Below are 19,107 nucleotides of genomic sequence, written 5' to 3' on the forward strand. Positions count from 1 at the left end.
CCTGTCACCCCATCGGCACCTCTGTGATGCAATCGCGGAGCGCCGATGGGTTTCCATGCCAGCCAAGGGCCTAACAGAGGCCCCCAGGTCTTCCTTCAGTAACTGCCTATTAGGCCATGCCAGAGACATGGCTTAATAGATTGTAATTTTTTCACTGACAGGCAATAATGCTTTGGTAAAGCAAGTGTACTAAAGCATTATATTTTTGATCAGAAAATTGCAAAGTGAAGTCCCCTAGTGGGACTATGAAAAAAAAAATCTAAAAGTAAAATAAAGTTTATGAAAAAAAAAATATTACAGTTAAAAAAGATTAAAACCACTTTTTTTTTTTCCATAAAATTGGTTTTATTTAGCAAAAGTGTAAAAAAAATAACACATATACATATATGGTATCACCATGATCGTAATTACTCAAACAATGAAGTTAACACATTAATCAAACTGCCGGGTGAACAGCGTCCAAAATTCATTTTTTTTCCATTCTCTTCCAAAAAAGTTAAATTAAAGTTAATCAATAAGTCCCATGCATCCAAAAATAATACCAATGAAATCTATACCTTGTCACGCAAAAAACAAGCCCACATATGGCTACATCAACTGAAAAATAAAAATATTATGGCTCTTGGAATGCGGCGATGCAAAAGCAAGTATTTTTATTTTTTATCCTTTTTGGTGCAAACATAGGAAAACATATAAAACCTTTACATATTTAGTACCCCTGTAATCGAGCCAAACCCATAGAAACAGGTAACATGTTATTTATGCCGCATAGTGAACGGCGTAAACTTAAAACGCAAAAAACGATGCTGGAATAGCTGTTTATTTTTAAATCCCTCCAAAGATAAAGTTAATAAAAGTTAATCAATATAATTATATGCATTCAAAAATGATGCAATTAAAAAATATAACTCGTCCTACAAAAAAAAAGCCCTTATACTGCTATGTCGACGGAAAAATAAAAAAGTTATGACTCTTGAAATGCGACAGTGAAAAAAAATAAAATAATCCTTGGTCATTAAGGCCAAAAAAAGGCCTGGTCACAAAAGGGCTAGGAAAACAGATAACGAGAACCTTAAAAAAAATCCAGCCTAAACCTTTATTTGTAGCACTGTCACATTCAAAAAGAATCAATTCTATTGGAAAATAAATTTATTTTTGTAAGACGAAAAGAGAAAAGAGACAAAGCAAGCACCAGTCAGATGGATATAATTTCAGAAACCCTACACAAGCTATTGAACTGAAGATTTTAAAAAAAAAGTATTGTGGAAAAATACTAGTCATAAGGTTATAAATTATATCAACAACACTTAAAGAATATCTGCACTTTCAAAAAACTTTTGCTATGTCAGAGACATTTTAGAGGTTATGATCGGTGCTGAGACCACATCGTTGCTGGAATAAAGTAGCAGAAGCGCTCAGCACCCTGCACCTTCGGCTATGATCGATATTGCGTGTTAGGCTGAAGACGGGACCATAGACGTTCCATGTGAGCCTGTCTTTAGCCTGAAAAGGGGCGCTGATCACAACTGCCGGTTCAGACGATCAGCTGAGCACTTCTGCACCTTCATTTTAGTGACAGTGGGGTTCACAGCACCCACACCCACAATGATCAAAACTTCTGATATGTCTCTATAGCAAATATAAAAGTTTTGGAAAATGCTACATATCAACTTAGTTTTATATATCAAATCCTATATCTAAAATATAAATAAGCAGACAAAAGTAACATTTATTCTTAGGTAATGCCCATAAATATTTAACTTTGTGGAAATAACACAATATGTGTGTGGTATTAGGCTTGTACCATGAGGATATATTTATTCATATGTAGCAGACAGTGGCGGATCCTCATATGGGCGTTTCGGGCGGCCGCCCGGGGCCCAAGGCTGGACGGGGGCCGAGAGCTGCCCAAACCGCACACAAGTGAAAAAAAACTCTCCAGGGCTGCTGCCGGCCGCATTCTAGCGGTCATCGGTTGCACGTGCTGCTGATGAAGAGGAGGGGGGGATGTGCAGGGGGAGTCATTTGCGGCCAGGGAACAGCACATCAGCTGTAGAGAGCAGACTGTCAGAGATTGTGATTGGCAGGTGCTGGAGTCTCCCTGACAGTCTGCTCCTCTATGCTGCTGTGCACTGTCCCTCCTGTTTAAATCTCCAGCAGCTGCCTGATAACGGCAAAACTGAAACTAGAGGGTGAAGGACCTGTGGTGACGTCACAGTCACATGATTAAGGTCCTGGAGGCTGCCAGAGACAAGCACCGCAGAGGAAGAGACTGTGGTAAGTGTGTGTGTGTTTATGTGTGTTTATGTGTGTGTGTGTCATAATGTAAGTCTATATAGTGTGTGCTGTGTATATAGTGTATATAGTCTATATAGTGTGTGCTGTGTATATAGTGTGTGCTGTGTATATAGTCTATATAGTGTGTGCTGTGTATATAGTGTGTGCTGTGTATATAGTGTGTGCTGTGTATATAGTCTATATAGTGTGTGCTGTGTATATAGTGTGTGCTGTGTATATAGTCTATATAGTGTGTGCTGTGTATATAGTGTGTGCTGTGTATATAGTCTATATAGTGTGTGCTGTGTATATAGTGTGTGCTGTGTATATAGTGTGTGCTGTGTATATAGTCTATATAGTGTGTGCTGTGTATATAGTGTGTGCTGTGTATATAGTCTATATAGTGTGTGCTGTGTATATAGTGTGTGCTGTGTATATAGTGTGTGCTGTGTATATAGTGTGTGCTGTGTATATAGTCTATATAGTGTGTGCTGTGTATATAGTGTGTGCTGTGTATATAGTGTGTGCTGTGTATATAGTGTGTGCTGTGTATATAGTGTGTGCTGTGTATATAGTGTGTGCTGTGTTTATAGTGTCTATAATGTAAGTCTATATAGTGTGTGCGTGTAGTGTGTGTGGTTTGAATATATAGTGTGTGGTGTTAGTGTGAATTGTATATAGGGTGTTTAATCTCACATTTTTTGTGTGTGAAATAATTTCCCACCCATAGAGCCCTCTGCAGTAAGTCAGATGCTCAGAACCCCCCCTGAAGTATAATCTCCCCCATAGAGCCCTCAGTAGTTATTATACTGCAGGGGGGGGGGGTCAGAGCGTTTGATTGACTGTTGAGGGTTCTATAGGGGAATAACTCCTTCCCCTCCAGAGCCATAAGGGCGGATTTACACGAATGTGTAATACGTCCGTGCAACGTGCGTGCTTTTTACGCGTGTCGTACGGACCTATGTAAGTCTATGGGGCAGTGCAGACCGTCAGTGATTTTTGCGCAGCGTGTGTCCGCTGCGTAAAACTCACAACATGTCCTATATTTCTGCGTTTTTTGTGCATCACGCACCCATTGAAGTCAATGGGTGCGTGAAAATCACGCATGCCACACGGAGGCACCTCCGTGGGACGTGCGTGATTTGCTCAACAGCAGTAAAACTATGATTGCAAACAGAAAAGCACCACGTGCTACAAACAGACAGAGTGTCATAATGATGGCGGCTGCGCGAAAGGCACGCAGCCGCGCATCATATGGTGATGACACACAAAGCTGTTAAGTGTTTTTTGCGCGTGCAAAACGCCACATTTTTTGCGTGCGCAAAACGCACACGCTCGTGTAAATCCGCCCTAAGTGTCAGACGCTTAGACCCTCCCATAGGGCACTCAGCAGTCAGTCAGATGCACTGGGGAGGGGTGTCTGACTGCTTAAAGAGTAACTAACGAAACTTTTAAAAAAAAATTACATGTCATAGTGACATGTCAAATGTTCTAATCGGTGGGGTCCGGGCACTGAGACCCCATCAATCGCTGAAACAAAGTGGCAGAAGCGATCAGGTGAGTGAGGAGCCACTTTGTTTCTGATCGTCTTTCCTCTGATAGCCGAGCATGCGGTCTATGGGCACAACAGAAAGTCTATGAGTCCGTACACCGCGACGAGGAAAGACAATCAGAAATGAAGTGGAACAGCGCTCACCCGAGCACTCCTGCTGCTTTGTTTTAGTGATCGGTGGTGGTCTCAATGCTGGGACCCCCATCGATCAAAACTTCTGACATATCACTCTCACTATGACACGCCAAATGTTTTTTAAAAGTTTAGTTACCTCTTGGGGACTGAATTTATTGGTTTGAGTTAATGTATGGGCCTGGGTCTTAATTTGCTTAGGGGTCTGGGGTATAAGACAATTTATGGTGTTTATGTCTGAATTTTTATGTTGCTATAGATGCTGAAAATGGCTACAGAATCAAGGGGAAAAGATTTCTCATCAGGAAACTCTGCAGTCATCAGGAGAAGTCGCCATAACGGTCTGTGTCAAATGGAGAAGAAAAGAGAACGACCCATCAGTGAAGACATCTCCTGTGAGTCATTGCATTTATAGATCTGTCACCTCTCCTTGTCAGGAGAATGTGTCCCTACACAGTGTGATACTGTCAGCGATGGTTGGAGACTGTCAATATGTAGGGACACAGCCCTTTGACAAGGGGAATCGTAGCACTCATTTGTCAATGCTCACACAGAAAGGTGGTGTTTAATATAGACATGACGTGGCAGGGCGGTGGTGGACAAGGGGGCCCAAGCTTGAGGAACAGCCCAGGGCCCATGGTTTACTTAATCCGCCACTGGTAGCAGATAAAGGCCAGGGTGCATGCAGGCCCAGGGTCACAAATCTAAAACTGAATCAGGGCCGGTGTTAGGAAAGGGGGGGGGGGGGAACTGGGCAATTGGCCAGTACCCATCCCTTAAGGGTCCCTCCAGGGATTCAGATTTATGGTCCAGTGCCCTAGGGGAGCGCCACTTTAAATTGTATCCGCGTCCTCAGGACATGGTTACAGTTAAAATCCAATCTCTAACAAATAACAAAGCAGGCAGCAATAGGCTCCCTGACCGGCCATTCTCTAGGCCACAGGCCACTTTAGACCTGCAGCCTACAAGATGGAAGGGCGTCAGCATCCCAGAGGCAGAAACATGATGACGTCACTGCATTGCGCTGCCTGCGCCGGACCACTGCCTTTACAGGCCAGAAGAAATTTTAGCTGCTTTGCTTGTAATGGGATCGAGGTTGGGTAAGTATAAGTTTTTTAATTTTATTACCTTTTAGGGGACACTGTTAGCTACAAGAGGGCACTATTGGCCACAAGGGGGGCACTGTTGGCCTCAAGAGGAGCACTGTTCCTCATAAGGGGACAGTGATGGCTCCAAGGGGCAGTATTGGCTACAAGGGGCATTGTTAACTGCAAGGGGGCACTGTTATCTACGGTATAAGGGGGCACTGTTACCTATACCTATAAAGGACACTGTTACTTATAATGGGGCACTATTAAGTGACACAAAGGCAGACATTTTTCTTTTTTGAGGGCACAAAGCGGGTTGTTATTACTGTTTTAGATCTTATAAAAGAGTGTGCAGACATAAGCACTCTACAAAAGACGTTTCACAACAAATATATTGCTCCCTATTGCAGGAACAATCAATACAATTATTCAGTTTTTCTGTATTGACAAACTGTGCAATCAGTGGATACAGATAACCCTCAGATTCGTTCACAGGGTATATACAATGTTCCAAAATAAATAGTATCGATTTATAGAGAAAGGCAAGAATATTTCTGGGTCACTCAAACGTAGGTATTGGTATTTCTGGGGTTATGAACCCCCCTGCCCGTTCTGTAGTACAGCAAAGTCCATGCTATTCTCCAAAATGGGGACTGGGAAACCTCATTGTCCTTTTTTTTAATATAAACAATCAATATTTTTCTTTCTCCCGACGCGTTTCCCTATGGCCAAAATTCATCAGGGGAGATATGGCCAAATAGCTCCTTCAACTGGCGGCTCAACAAAGTATGCTGGAGCGGTGCAAAATATAGTTGTCAGGTTCTGCAGGGGCAGAGAATCTTTACAGCACATGCTCCCACAGTGCTGGAATGAACGCCTTTGTTAGCATCTGATATCATCGCCCATCTGTGCTCATCCCATGCTATTTAATGAGGTGTTCCCTCCCATTTTGCGCATACCTCCCGTGACGTATCGGGAGGTGTGTTCGCAAGACAGAGCTGACTTGTCGCTGAGCACCAGGACAGTGTCCATCCCATAAATGGGCGGTTCCAAACCCCGTGCCTGTTGCGTATATGCTCCCCCAACGAGTCACATGTCACCAGGTCTGGAACTCCTGTGAAGGCGGGCGCAAGCACACCACTGCCCCCAACCACGCAGCCACAATGAGATCACTCACCAAAGACAGGAGGCCAGCAAGCATCAGGATTTGATGCCTGCTATCACAGAGTCATACAGACTCAGTGATATGCAAGTCCGAGATTGGAAGGGGGTGTTCTACGTCTATTCTGGTGCTGTACCAAAATTGCAATAAATTAGCAGCTCGGACACACCGAAAATAAGGATAGACTACACCTAATAACTTGATGTTTCATTTTAGCAATGAATTTGGGTTGGTATTTAAACAGATGTTTTTGTATTTTCAAACCGAATATTTTTTGGCAGTGTCCACTAAATATATATGTGTTAAAGTGGTTCTTGAACTCGAACCTTCTGTTATTCTATTAGGCTTACAAAGCCAATTAATGTTTACATGTAAATCAATTCTATCTATTTAAAGTTTTATAGTGCTCTAAGGTGCAAATTTATGTCTCCTCCAAACTACTGAGATAGATTATATAAAACAACAATAATTAAGTTGCTCATTTAACCCGTTGGGCATAGATGAGCCCAATTTCAAAATCCATCTTGATCCAACTCCGAACCCATCTCTTTGAAGAACCACTCTATCTATGTCTCCTCCCCTTATCGATGGGTGAATCAATTCAATGGCCATAAATTTGAGACATCTTGCATCCCCTCCATGGTGTAGATGTACATGTCTGGCCACCGGTTTGTCCCTGTCATCCTGTATATGAACTTGCAAAGTATTTAGTATTTTGTACTACTGTGCATGCCTTACAATGTCCATACTTGTGGCAGACATTGATCTTTCTGTCATCAGGACAGCAAAGATGTCTTTGGGGACTTTTTAGATGGCTATGTGTGACTCTATCACCAATACTCCTCCCTCTTCTGTTCGTGACCTATGCCCATGGGGATATGGCTTCCTTCAGGTCTAAGTCCATTTGAAGGATACCCCAATGTTTTCTGTGTATCCCTTTTATTGTTTTATTGGCCCTATCAAATGTACCAATAATCTTATGAGTTGTTTAACATGTTTATTTTTCCTAGGGACAAGGAGTTCTTCCCGTGTTTTTTCTAATGCATGTTTGTAAGCCTTTTGAAGAGTTTTTTGGCGGGTAACCTCTCTCAAGAAATCGAGTTTTTAAATCCCTTGCTTGTTCTCTAAACTCTCCTTCATTAGAGCAATAACGCTTAAAGAGAAACTTTCACCAGATCATAAATTCCCTATCTTCTGTATGTGATTGGCGCTGTAATGTAGATAACAGCAGTGGTTTTTATTTAGAAAAACGATCAATTTTGACCGAGTTATTACCTATTTTAGATTTATGCTAATGACTTTCTTAATAGACAACTGGGTGTTGTTTACCTTTTGACCAAGTGGGCGTTGTAAAGAGAAGTGTATGATGCTGACCAATCAACGTCATACACATCTCTACATGCATTTACTCAGCACAAATGCAAAGCGCACAATAGTGCATGAACCAAAAGAGATATAGGTCTGTTGAAGGTAACAATATATGCTCACCTTATGGAGTTATGCTGGGAGCATAACATCCATAGTTGCATGGAATAAATCCTTGATAGCAGTGACAGCTATAGTTCAGGGGCAGCCAGGGATCCAATTCGAGGTCTGTGAAACAGGCTCGATGTTTCAATAGCAATAGGGAATAGGTAGAAAAAAAGGAATTTCCCTCTGGCGCATCCTCAGTTGGAAATTTCCAACTGAGGATGCGCCAGAGGGAAATTCCTTTTTTTCTACCTATTCCCTATTGCTATTGAGAGTGAATAGACATCGCTTCCAGTCAGGACGCGATGCCTATTCACAATCCCGACACTTCGGTAACGTTTGTGTGGGACTTAATGATCTCGCGAGATCACGCTGTGAATGACAGCACAGCGTGATCTCGATGTGCTGTGTGAGTAAGTCACACACAAACGTTACCGAAGTGTCAGGAGTGTAACATTTTTATATTCTGGTTTTAAACTTCAAGGTAATTTCAACTTGTTCTTTGAGGTTTTGACTGCCACTTCCAGGATATGTTTTTCTTCATCCAATAGAATTTGCATGAATCTTAAAGAGCTACTGGTTGCGTCAGCCTCCCATTTGCGTATTATTTTGGGATTTTGTAGTCTAGTGGCTGGTTTAAGTGTAATTCTCAGTCCTCTAGGGACTATACTGTGTTTAATGTAATTTTCAAACTATTGTACCATGATATTGCTTGTTCTGTATAACATTTGGTTAGTTCATTAAATGCGGTTTTACTGCACTTTTTCTGAAAGAAATCTTTTTCAGAAAATTCTTCCTTTGCTGGATTTTGCCACGTTCCTGTGTTTGAGGTGCTTGAAATAAAGCCTGCCATATCCAAAAACTGTAATAAGACCCTTTGTGTGGCAACACCATACCCACCTTTATTATTTTCTACAGGGCACAAAGAAAATATTATTACTTTGTAAGGGGCACAAAAGTGGGAATTTTTACTATGTGGTGGGCACAAAGGGGTCATTATTACTGTGTTGGGACAGAAAGGGGGCATTATTACTGTGTGGGGCACTAAGAGGAACACTATTACTGTGTAATGGCCTAAAAGGGACACTATTACTGTTTGGAGGCACTGAGATCACTATTACTGTGTAGGGTACAAAAGGTAACACTATTACCATCTGGGGCACATCATAGGGCACTATCTGAATGACACCAGTTTTTTTGGGGCACTATCTGGCACTATTGTTTTCAGAGGCATTGTCTGTGTGGCACATTTTTTAGGGTAACCATAGTACTGATACCATTATTGCTGAAATACAGTATTTGGGGGGCACTCTTTAACACAGAAGGCACAGTAATAGGGGCAAATGGGGCAGTAACAGGCACAGAACTGGGGGTAGTAGCAGAATGGTGAATTTATGCTGGAAAAACGAGAAGTCTATTTCTGTGCTGCAAATTCTGCAGAGAGGAGTCACAGCTGTGAGAAGTCATTATAACAGCCTGGGCTGGATGAAAAAAAAGGAAAAGCGAATGACTCTCGTCATCATGTGAAAGTAATTGGATGTAACTTTACTATAATCGCTTATATACAGTATCGTCTGCATAGCTTTAGTGTAGAGCTGGCATTTACCACTACTGTGTCACTATATGGTGACAATATTGGTCTTTGTATAGTTGTTTTTGTTTAGTAACCGTATGGCGGTATTATTCAGTCACTATGTGGTCATGGTGTGGAGGTATTATTTAGTAACAGTATGGGGGCATTATTTAGTCACTATGTGGTGGTAATATGTGATCATGGTATAGTGGTATTATTCAGTAACAGTATGGTGGTATTATTCAGTCAATATGTGGTCATGGTGTAGAGGAATTATTCAGTAACAGTATGGTGGTATTATTCAGTCACTATGTGGTGGTAATATGTGATCATGGTGTGGCGGTATTATTCAGTTACAGTATGGTGATAATATTCAGTCACTATGTGGTCATGGTGTGGAGGTATTATTCAGTAACTATATGGTGGTATTATTCAGTCACTATGTGGTTGTAATATGTGATCATGATGTGGCGGTATTATTCAGTTACAGTATGGTGGTATTATTCAGTCACTATGTAGTGGTAATATATGGTCATGGTGTGGAGGAATTATTCAGTAACAGTATGGTGGCATTATTCAGTCACTATGTGGTGGTAATATGTGATCATGGTGTGGCGGTATTATTCAGTTACAGTATGGTGATAATATTCAGTCACTATGTGGTCATGGTGTGGTGGTATTATTCAGTTACAGTATGGTGGTAATATTCAGTCACTATGTGGTCATGGTGTGGGGTATTATTCAGTAACAGTATGGTGGTATCATTCAGTCACTATGTGGTGGTAATATGTGATCATGATGTGGCGGTATTATTCAGTTACAGTATGGTGGTATTATTCAGTCACTATGTAGTGGTAATATGTGGTCATGGTGTGGAGGAATTATTCAGTTACAGTATGGTGGTAATATTCAGTCACTATGTGGTCATGCATGCAGTTTTTTAATAGCGTTATTAAAAATTGTGTTTTTTAGAGGTGCTTTAACACTACGCACCTACATACAAAACTGGAAACTATATGCCCAACATGACTAAACAACTAGGGGAACAGCAAGCAGAACTGCACATAAACTCTGCATGGCACTCAACCAATTCAGGTATTGATTGCCCGACCGACTGTGTAAAAACGCCCAAATAACACTTAGGGTATGTTCACACGGAGTGTTTTCAGGCGTATTTCAGGGCATTTACGCCACGAAAAATGCCTGAAAAAATGGAAACAGAGCCCCTCCAAACATCTGCCCATTGATTTCAATGGGAAATACGGCGTTCTGTTCAGACGGGGCGTTTTTTTATGCCTCGTTTTCCATAAAAGGCACGTAAAAAGACACCCGTGAAAAAGAAGGGCATGTCACTTCTTGACACGTTTTTGGAGCCATTTTTCATTGAATCTATAGAATAACAGCTTAAAAAACGGCCGTCAAAACGCAGCGAAAAATGCGAGTTTGATTAAAAAAACGCCTGAAATTTATTTTCAGACGTTTATGATTTTGTGTGTGCACATACCCTTATGTTTAACTTTTGGTGCTTACTGGTGATAGAATTTTTTATTAATATTTTTTCAGTTTCAATTATAAAACTCTCACTGTAATATTTTTAACGATATGATCACTAAATTAATTACAATGTTATTTAATTTTTAATGTAAAACTTGACCAATAGCTCTGTAACCTTTTTAGGCTGGGTTCACACGTGGCGGAATTTCACTTGAATTCCGCTGCGGACACTCCGCAGCGTTAATCCGCAGCGGAGCCGTTTCTCCATTGACTTCCACTTCTATTTAGAAGTGTTCCTTTAGACGATGCGTAAAACTCCGCTGCGGAGCATAGGCTGCGGAGCGGAATTTGGTGTCCGCAGCATGCTCTGTCTGTTGCGGACCAGTGGCGGACTGGTTGCGGACTCATGGCGGAATTTCTCCATTGACTTCAATGGAGATTCTAAATTCCGCAATGAAGTCCGCAGCTGTCATGCACATGTTATGTGTGCTGCGGATGCGTCTTGCTTTTTTGACATGACATTTCTTCATTCTGGCTGGACCTATGTATTTCTAGGTCTACAGCCAGACTGAGGAAGCCAATGGTGCTCCCGTAATTACGGGAGCGTTGCTAGGAGACGTCAGTAAATTGTCACTGTCCAGGGTGCTGAAAGAGTTAAGCGATCGGCAGTAACTGTTTCTGCCCCCTGGACAGTGACTACCGATCCCAATATACAGCAACCTGTCCAAAAAATAGAAGTTCATACTTACCGAGAACTCAATGCTTCTGTCTCCAGTCCGGCTTCACAGGATGACGTTTCAGTGTAAGTGACGGCTGCAGCCAATCACAGGCTGCAGCGGTCACATGGACTGCCGCGTCATCCAGGGAGGTCGGGCTGGATGCCGAAAGAGGGACGCGTCACCAAGACAACGGCCGGTAAGTATGAAATTTGTTTACTTTCACTAGGGAAAGTGCTGGCCCTTCTCTCTATCCTGCACTGATAGAGAGAAGGGAAGCACTTTTCCCGCAGTCCTCAGCAGCTAGTCCGCATCAATTTACTGCAAATATTGGGCAGATCCGCCGCAGAATCTGCAACGCAGGTTCTGTGCGGCATTGATGCGGACAGTTGCGGAGGAAATCCGCCACGTGGGGGCATGCCCTTAACATTGTTGCTCCAATGTATACAAATCAGCTATAGTACAATTTCACAAGAGATTTTGTATGCAGGATATGGATCAGTAATACAGTCTGAATTTAGACATCATATAGCATCTGTATTGCTTCTGAATTGAAGCAATATTTACATTTGTGTTTAAAATTTTCTAATGCTAAATAAAGGAATGCATATTTAGAATAAGGTGGTTTTTAAATTAGGTTTTCTTTTCGGAATCTGTAGTACAGACACAGTACAGATTAATTTTTATTTTAAACAATCTTCATAGCCTTCATTGGGCTTTTTGCTGTGTACTTAATGCCGCCATGTAAAAATCCCCATAAATTAAAGGGAACATGTCAACAAATTGTGGGCAGCATGATTTAATGACAGGTCCCACAAAATCCTATTGAACTATGTTATACTCTAAAGCACTGCAGCCTTTCATAGAAAACCTAGTTTTAACAATGGCTCAGGGAGAAGTGTCTGCTGGTTGGCTCCACTAAACCCAGCTCCTTATGATTGACAGATCTCTCCCTATTTGTGTATAGGGAGAGATCTGTCATTGATACCATGAGTCTGAGTTAGAACAGAATTAGACGCTGCAAAGATTTAGAGCAAATCATAGTTCAATAGGATTGAGGGACCTGTTACTTAAACATGCTTCCTATGGTTACGGCAGGATCATCTTGCTGACAGGATCCTTTTAAACCCAATATCCTAAATGGACAGACAGTCTGGGTGCCCATAACATAAAAAAAAATCCATTAGTACATCTGGCTCTGTTATTGAATGGAGAGGACAGTAGATGCTTATTCTTATCACTTTAGAATGGAGAGGGCAACAGATGCTGGTAAGTGACGTCATCAGCCCATGCTTGCCCGTTCCATTCACTTAGACTGTGCTAACATCTGATTAAACGCATCAGGATACAGTCTACTAGACAACCATTTCCCCCATATTGCTACTGGAGGAAAGCAGTAGTTTGACCATTATGGACTAGCTAGCGCGAGAAAAAATGCCAGGGCTCAATATAGCTATTAAAGGGGTTTTCCAGGACCTAAAATAGAGGAGCAAACAGGAAAGTGTATGAACTAATAATAAAGAAAAAAGCATTTCTTGTTAATACCCACACTGCTCCCAGTGCCGCCGATCTGGTGGTTCGGGTAGTCACTGTTGACTTCCCTTTTGCGATGGAGTGCCATTCTTGCACGTGAACACTGCAGCCAATCACTGGCCTCAGCTATGATGCTAGCAATAACGGCACATCAGCACTGATGCCAGTAATTGGCTACAGCGGTCACGTTCAAGAATGGCATGTCATCGCTGCAGGTAAGTCGAATGGTGGGGGAATGAACAGGTTAGTATATGATTTTTAATTTTATTGTATACGCTTTTCTGCTGTTTGCTCATTTTTTTTAGGTTTTGGAAAAAGTACTGACATCACATCAAATCTAACTGTCCAACTAGACAGTCACGTTAACATTAGCTCATGTGACAAGCATACAAGTGTGAAATTGGCCTAGTTGCTATGAAGGACAAATCCTTTTTGATGTGTTACAGGTTAAATTAATGTCCATGCTTATACTTTGTAACCCATAACATAAAATCTGACTTGTTACAGTTTCTTAACGCTGCTACTTATTGTCAGATTTCATTGGCTGCTTTGTCAATACAATGACTTTTCTTCAAGCGTATCTTGGTGTTGCCAACGAAAGTTCTCTGAGGATACAATTTAATCAGTGAAATATAAATATAATCATTCCTTCAGCTAATTAATGCCTCTGCTTTGTAATTATTCAATGTTAGGAGCCTCCATATAATTATTTCCAAGAATGCTGTTTTCTGTTTGGAGCAGTTTGTCAACTAAACCCTTCTGGTTATAACTTTGGTCCCTCATGAATACCAATCCCTCTAATTACTCTCATTTTATACTACAAACTATAATGAAAAATGTGTTTGCTCTTTCATTTTAGGAGGTTTCCAACTAATGTTTTCTCAGCTGAATAAAACATCCTCAGAAAAAACACTGTGTCATAAATTATATTAATAGAAAAGATCTTGCTAAATATTCTTTGCTTTGAGCTGAGTAATACGCAGCAGTGAATTGGGCTCCATTGCTTGGCTCATTATACGGCGGTCATCACAAATTAATAAGTGAAAACAGCAATTACACCTAAGATGGTTAAAATGTCAGTCGAAGACCTAAGGTGATGCAATCTGGTTCTCCAACAAAATGCTCTGTATATACATGTATATTCATAGTCTAAGAATGGAACGGATGATGGAAAAGTAATTAATTCAAGATGAGTCTATAACCTATATTTTATCAAAGCATGTTCATGAACTGACGAGGTATAACATCAAGACTGCACTTGAAAAACCTTAACAGAAATCCAGTTTTTGGCTGGGTTCACACGTGGCGGAATTTCACTTAAATTCCGCTGCGGACACTCCGCAGCGTTAATCCGCAGCGGAGCCGTTTCTCCATTGCCTTCCACTTCTATTTAGAAGTGTTCGTTTAGACGAGGCGTAAAATTCCGCTGCGGAGCATAGGCTGCGGAGCGGAATTTGGTGTCCGCAGCATGCTCTGTCTGTTGCGGAGCAGTGGCGGACTGGTTGCGGACTCATGGCGGAATTTCTCCATTGACTTCAATGGAGATTCTAAATTCCGCAATGAAGTCCGCAGCTGTCATGCACATGTTATGTGTGCTGCGGATGCGTCTTGCTTTTTTGCCATGACATTTCTTCATTCTGGCTGGACCCATGTATTTCTAAGTCTACAGCCAGACTGAGGAAGTCAATGGGGCTCCCGTAATTACGGGAGCGTTGCTAGGAGACGTCAGTAAATAGTCACTGTCCAGGGTGCTGAAAGAGTTAAGCGATCGGCAGTAACTGTTTCTGCACCCTGGACAGTGACTACGATCTCAATATACAGCAACCTGTCAAAAAAATAGAAGTTCATACTTACCGAGAACTCCCTGCTTCTGTCTCCAGTCCGGCTTCCCAGGATGACGTTTCAGTCTTAGTGACGGCTGCAGCCAATCACAGGCTGCAGTGGTCACATGGACTGCCGCGTCATCCAGGGAGGTAGGGCTGGATGCCGAAAGAGGGACGCGTCACCAAGACAACGGCCGGTAAGTATGAAATTCGTTTACTTTCACTAGGGAAAGTGCTGTCCCTTCTCTCTATCCTGCACTGATAGAGAGAAGGGAAGCACTTTTCCCGCAGTCCGCAGCAGCTAGTCCGCATCAATTTACTGCACATTTGGGCAGATCCGCAGCCGTAATCCGCAACCCGGATTAGGTGCGGCATTGATGTGGACAGTTGCGGAGGAATTCCGCCACGTGGGGGCATGCCCTTAATACACGTGCCGTTTCTCAGATAGGCACTGCCCATTTTTTTTTCAAAGAGGTAGTACTAGAACTGCCGATATGGGAAATCCTGATCCTTTTTTAGAAAATGGAGGAAAAAATGCTACACAAAAAAACAACATAAAAAACTTAAAAAAAGGCAGGGCCAGGGCATGTTGTGGGTTGCAAAACTATAACATGGCATTAAAAATGCTTGTCTCTGTGCTTTTTTTTTAGCTAGGCCATAATACTAATCTGTGGCTGGTGCCTAGGGTGACAGGAAAGAGGGAAAATTAGGTAGTGTCTTGGTAGAGTTTTTTTTATAAAATTTAGCAAAAAACCACAATTACAGTTGGAGATCAGGAGGAAGAAAGAAAATCAAGGTGTATAATACAAGTCGTATAATAAAAAATCTTATTGGTTTCTATTCCAAATCCCTTAAGATAATTTTTTTAAAAACTGTACAAAACCTTTGAACGAATGACGGCACCCTAAGGCTGGATTCACACGAGCATATTACGTCCGTAATGGACGGAACGTATTTCGGCCGCAAGTCCCGGACCGAACACAATGCAGGGAGCCGGGCTCCTAGCATCATACTTATGTACGATGCTAGGAGTCCCTGCCTCTATGTGGAACTACTGTCCCGTACTGAAAACATGATTACAGTACGGGACAGTTGTCCGGCAGCGAGGCAGGGACTCCTAGCGTCGTACATAACTATGATGCTAGGAGCTCCCTGCAGTGTGTTCGGTCCGGGACTTGCGGCCGAAATACGTTCCGTCCATTACGGACGTAATGTGCTCGTGTGAATCCAGTCTAAGAGACAACTGAATAGAGATTAGCTCAGTTCTAACATGAATCCATAGTTACCCACAATCCCCACACACTATAATATTCTGGTATTTTCTACAATCTATTAATAATCCTTACATGGATAATGAAAAATACTTACTGAATAGAGCTCTCAATGCGCGAGACTGTCAGGAAGGCCGCTAGGTTTGCCGTGTAAGAAGAAATTACAATTAAGGCGAACAACCACCATGCTCCCATCATCATTCTTGTTGCTAATGTAGTATAGGGGACCTCACCTCCTGTTAGAAGGAATAACAGCACACATGCAAATAAGTCTATGTAATAGCTAATTGTAAGATCATAGACATGAAAATACACCAGGGTTATATGGACCAAGTCTTTTGCTGCAATTAATATTATAGTTCAGATATATTTAAAATTCAAAAGCAATATAATTTCATTTATTTTTTTCTTACATATCGGAGGATAAAGCAGAATTAAAGGGTAGATTCACTTTTGAACACAATTATATAAAGAGATCTACGTAGCACAGATCAAACATCTTTTTTTTGTGAACATGATTATTCACTAAGATAAAATAACATAGTCGTTTTACGTCAAGTCAAAAGGGAATCCACTAATAAAATATAGTGATGTCACAATAAGTTATTACCATTGACAAATTAATTTATCATACTCTATTGCTATTAATTTCACCAAATTAATGTTATTTTTTTTTATTCTTAAAAGTTATACAATTTTCCAATATACTTTCTGCAATAATTCTTTACGGTTTTCAAGATCTTTGCTTGTTGTTATTCAGAAGGTTCATTCATAAATGTAAACGGGGCCATCAAAAAATGGGACATGCACTATTTTGGGCCGTTCTCCCGGCCGCACAGCTCCCATAGAAGTCTATAAAGTCAGTAAAGTCAGTAAAGCATGGCTGCCACTTGGATGTGATCTGAGTGACGGACGTGCTTTCTGCCACTCGTTCTCTCTCTTTTCCTCCTCACAGTGCGAAGTGCATGTGAGTAGGAGGAGATTTTTTTGCACCCTGCAGGAGCGGAATCCTAATCCTTGGCCACAGCCTTGCTGAAGCTGTGGCCAGGAGAATTCTGCTCCAGCAGAAGTCCCTGGCATCACTGTCCATATATGTCAGGGACTTCTCCTGGAGTGGTCCACTAATCCTAAAGCGGAATCGCCGGCACAAAGGCAGGTGATTCCGGTCCAGGAGAAGTTCCTGACTTCACTGTCCTTATATGAACAGTGACGTCAGGGACGTGAAGTGGAATCCCTGGCCACAGTGGCCAACGCTGTGGCTGGTGATTCAGCTCCTTTAGAAGTCCCTAACGTCACAGTCCATATATGGACAGTAACGTCAGGGACTTCTCCTGAAGCGGAATCCCCGGCCACAATGGCTGATGGTCTATTGTTCCTAATGCGGGCGTGTGACGGCCGTTCAAAAGACGTCCGTCACACGGTTGAGAATCCATGTGGTGTGAATAGGGCCTAAGAAACTGCATAAAAATTGTATGTGTGATAGTACCTTAAGGACTCCTTTGCACGCAATTTATTTTCTGCTTTTATTTTGCTTGCAATAAACGCAAGCATTTTTCATTGCTTTTTTTTACAAGTGTTTTTGGTGGCGTTTTTTCTATTCATTATATTTGTAACACGCGTTTTTCATAGCTCACAATTACTGGTGAGAGACATAAAGGGGATGCTTTATGATAAGCTACGTGAGAACAAGGAAACCATATACTGTTCTTACACAGGACCCTCTCAGAAACATTGTGAAAGATATCCCAAGGCTTGTGCTATATGAAAAATATTGCTGTGCATCTATGGTCAGCAGAAGCTGGTGGGAAATATCTGACAGTTGACATCATGCATTGCCAAGTCCAATGACTGCACTAAAGTTTGACAGCTGCCAATATTGTACAAAATTATTTTTTCAGCTTTAGTTTATTCTGTCGAATGCCTGTCACATGAAGAGAATTGCACTATTTTAAATGCAAAATAAATTTATTCTGTAATAATTGCAAAGAAATAACATATTGCTATTCACTTGAATGTAGCAAAATACCATTCTATAAAACAAAAGAAAGAGAACTATTCCTGTAGTTTATTGAAACATATCAATCAGCATAAAAATGTGTTAATCTATCTAATTGTTTCTATATAAGGCACGCATTTTATTTTATTTACTTTTACTGTTTTATGTGTACAGTATAGGTGAAAATAGTACTGCAATCCAAAATAATAGCATAAGAAACACAGCTCCTCTACATGAATCAGTATCTGCATGATCAATTGGATCACCTTGACAAACAGATCATGAGTAATCTTCAAAACCCACGTCTAAGCCGAGCTCGCTTTATTAAGTTAAATCAATAGCTCTCACAGTGAGCGGCTCGTTGCTGTTTCACATTGACATGTTTTCAGTCAGTTGCTAAACTTCAGATAAATTCTATTCTTTCAGTACTGAGAAAGATTCCATCCTGCACATTCCTCCCTGTTTAATTTCTCTCTCACCAATTTCTCTCTACCTCATAAGTATTTGATTAATGATTCTAATCCTAAGAATTTCATTCAATGCTGTAGAGGTGTCTTAACTTCCGCAAAAACACATAAAAAGTGACAGATTTAATCTCCATTTCCACTGCAGATCTGCATTTCTTCTTATCTAATAAACTCCAATTCGGATGCAATGGCAACAGTCGGCTCTGAGATCTTCTTTTCTTCCAGATTATAAAATACTTGCATCTCTTTATCTTCCCTTATTTAAGAAAACATATTACCACGACAGATGTTATTTTGGCTAATTTTGTTTTTACTTGCAGCATATGCTGCATTGCCTAATCATTTTGACCCATAAATTGTAATGAAAGATAGTGAATATATTCTCCCTACTCCAATAATAAATCTTCACAAGTACAGTAATAGAACACGTAGCCCACATTCATTAGAACCGAGTGCTAACTCTTCATGAATATGTCATTAGCGATTTCTCATAACTTGAATTTGATCCAAACACAGACATTCAGACTAAGGACAGTATTTTGGCATTTACTTC

General features: G+C 41.1%; 1 protein-coding gene across 1 annotated transcript in view; it reads right to left on the bottom strand.

Annotated features, from left to right (window-relative positions):
* GRID2 (glutamate ionotropic receptor delta type subunit 2) overlaps positions 1 to 19,107 on the bottom strand; it is a 1,233,941-nt gene that overhangs the window by 209,410 nt on the left and 1,005,424 nt on the right. Inside the window, exon 12 of the mRNA XM_075860662.1 lies at positions 16,189 to 16,327. Within this exon, the coding sequence (XP_075716777.1) occupies positions 16,189 to 16,327 (139 nt within the window). The remainder of the gene's footprint in view (positions 1 to 16,188; positions 16,328 to 19,107) is intronic.

This window comes from Rhinoderma darwinii, chromosome 1 (assembly GCF_050947455.1).
Source record: "Rhinoderma darwinii isolate aRhiDar2 chromosome 1, aRhiDar2.hap1, whole genome shotgun sequence".
Taxonomy (NCBI): Eukaryota; Metazoa; Chordata; class Amphibia; order Anura; family Rhinodermatidae; genus Rhinoderma; species Rhinoderma darwinii.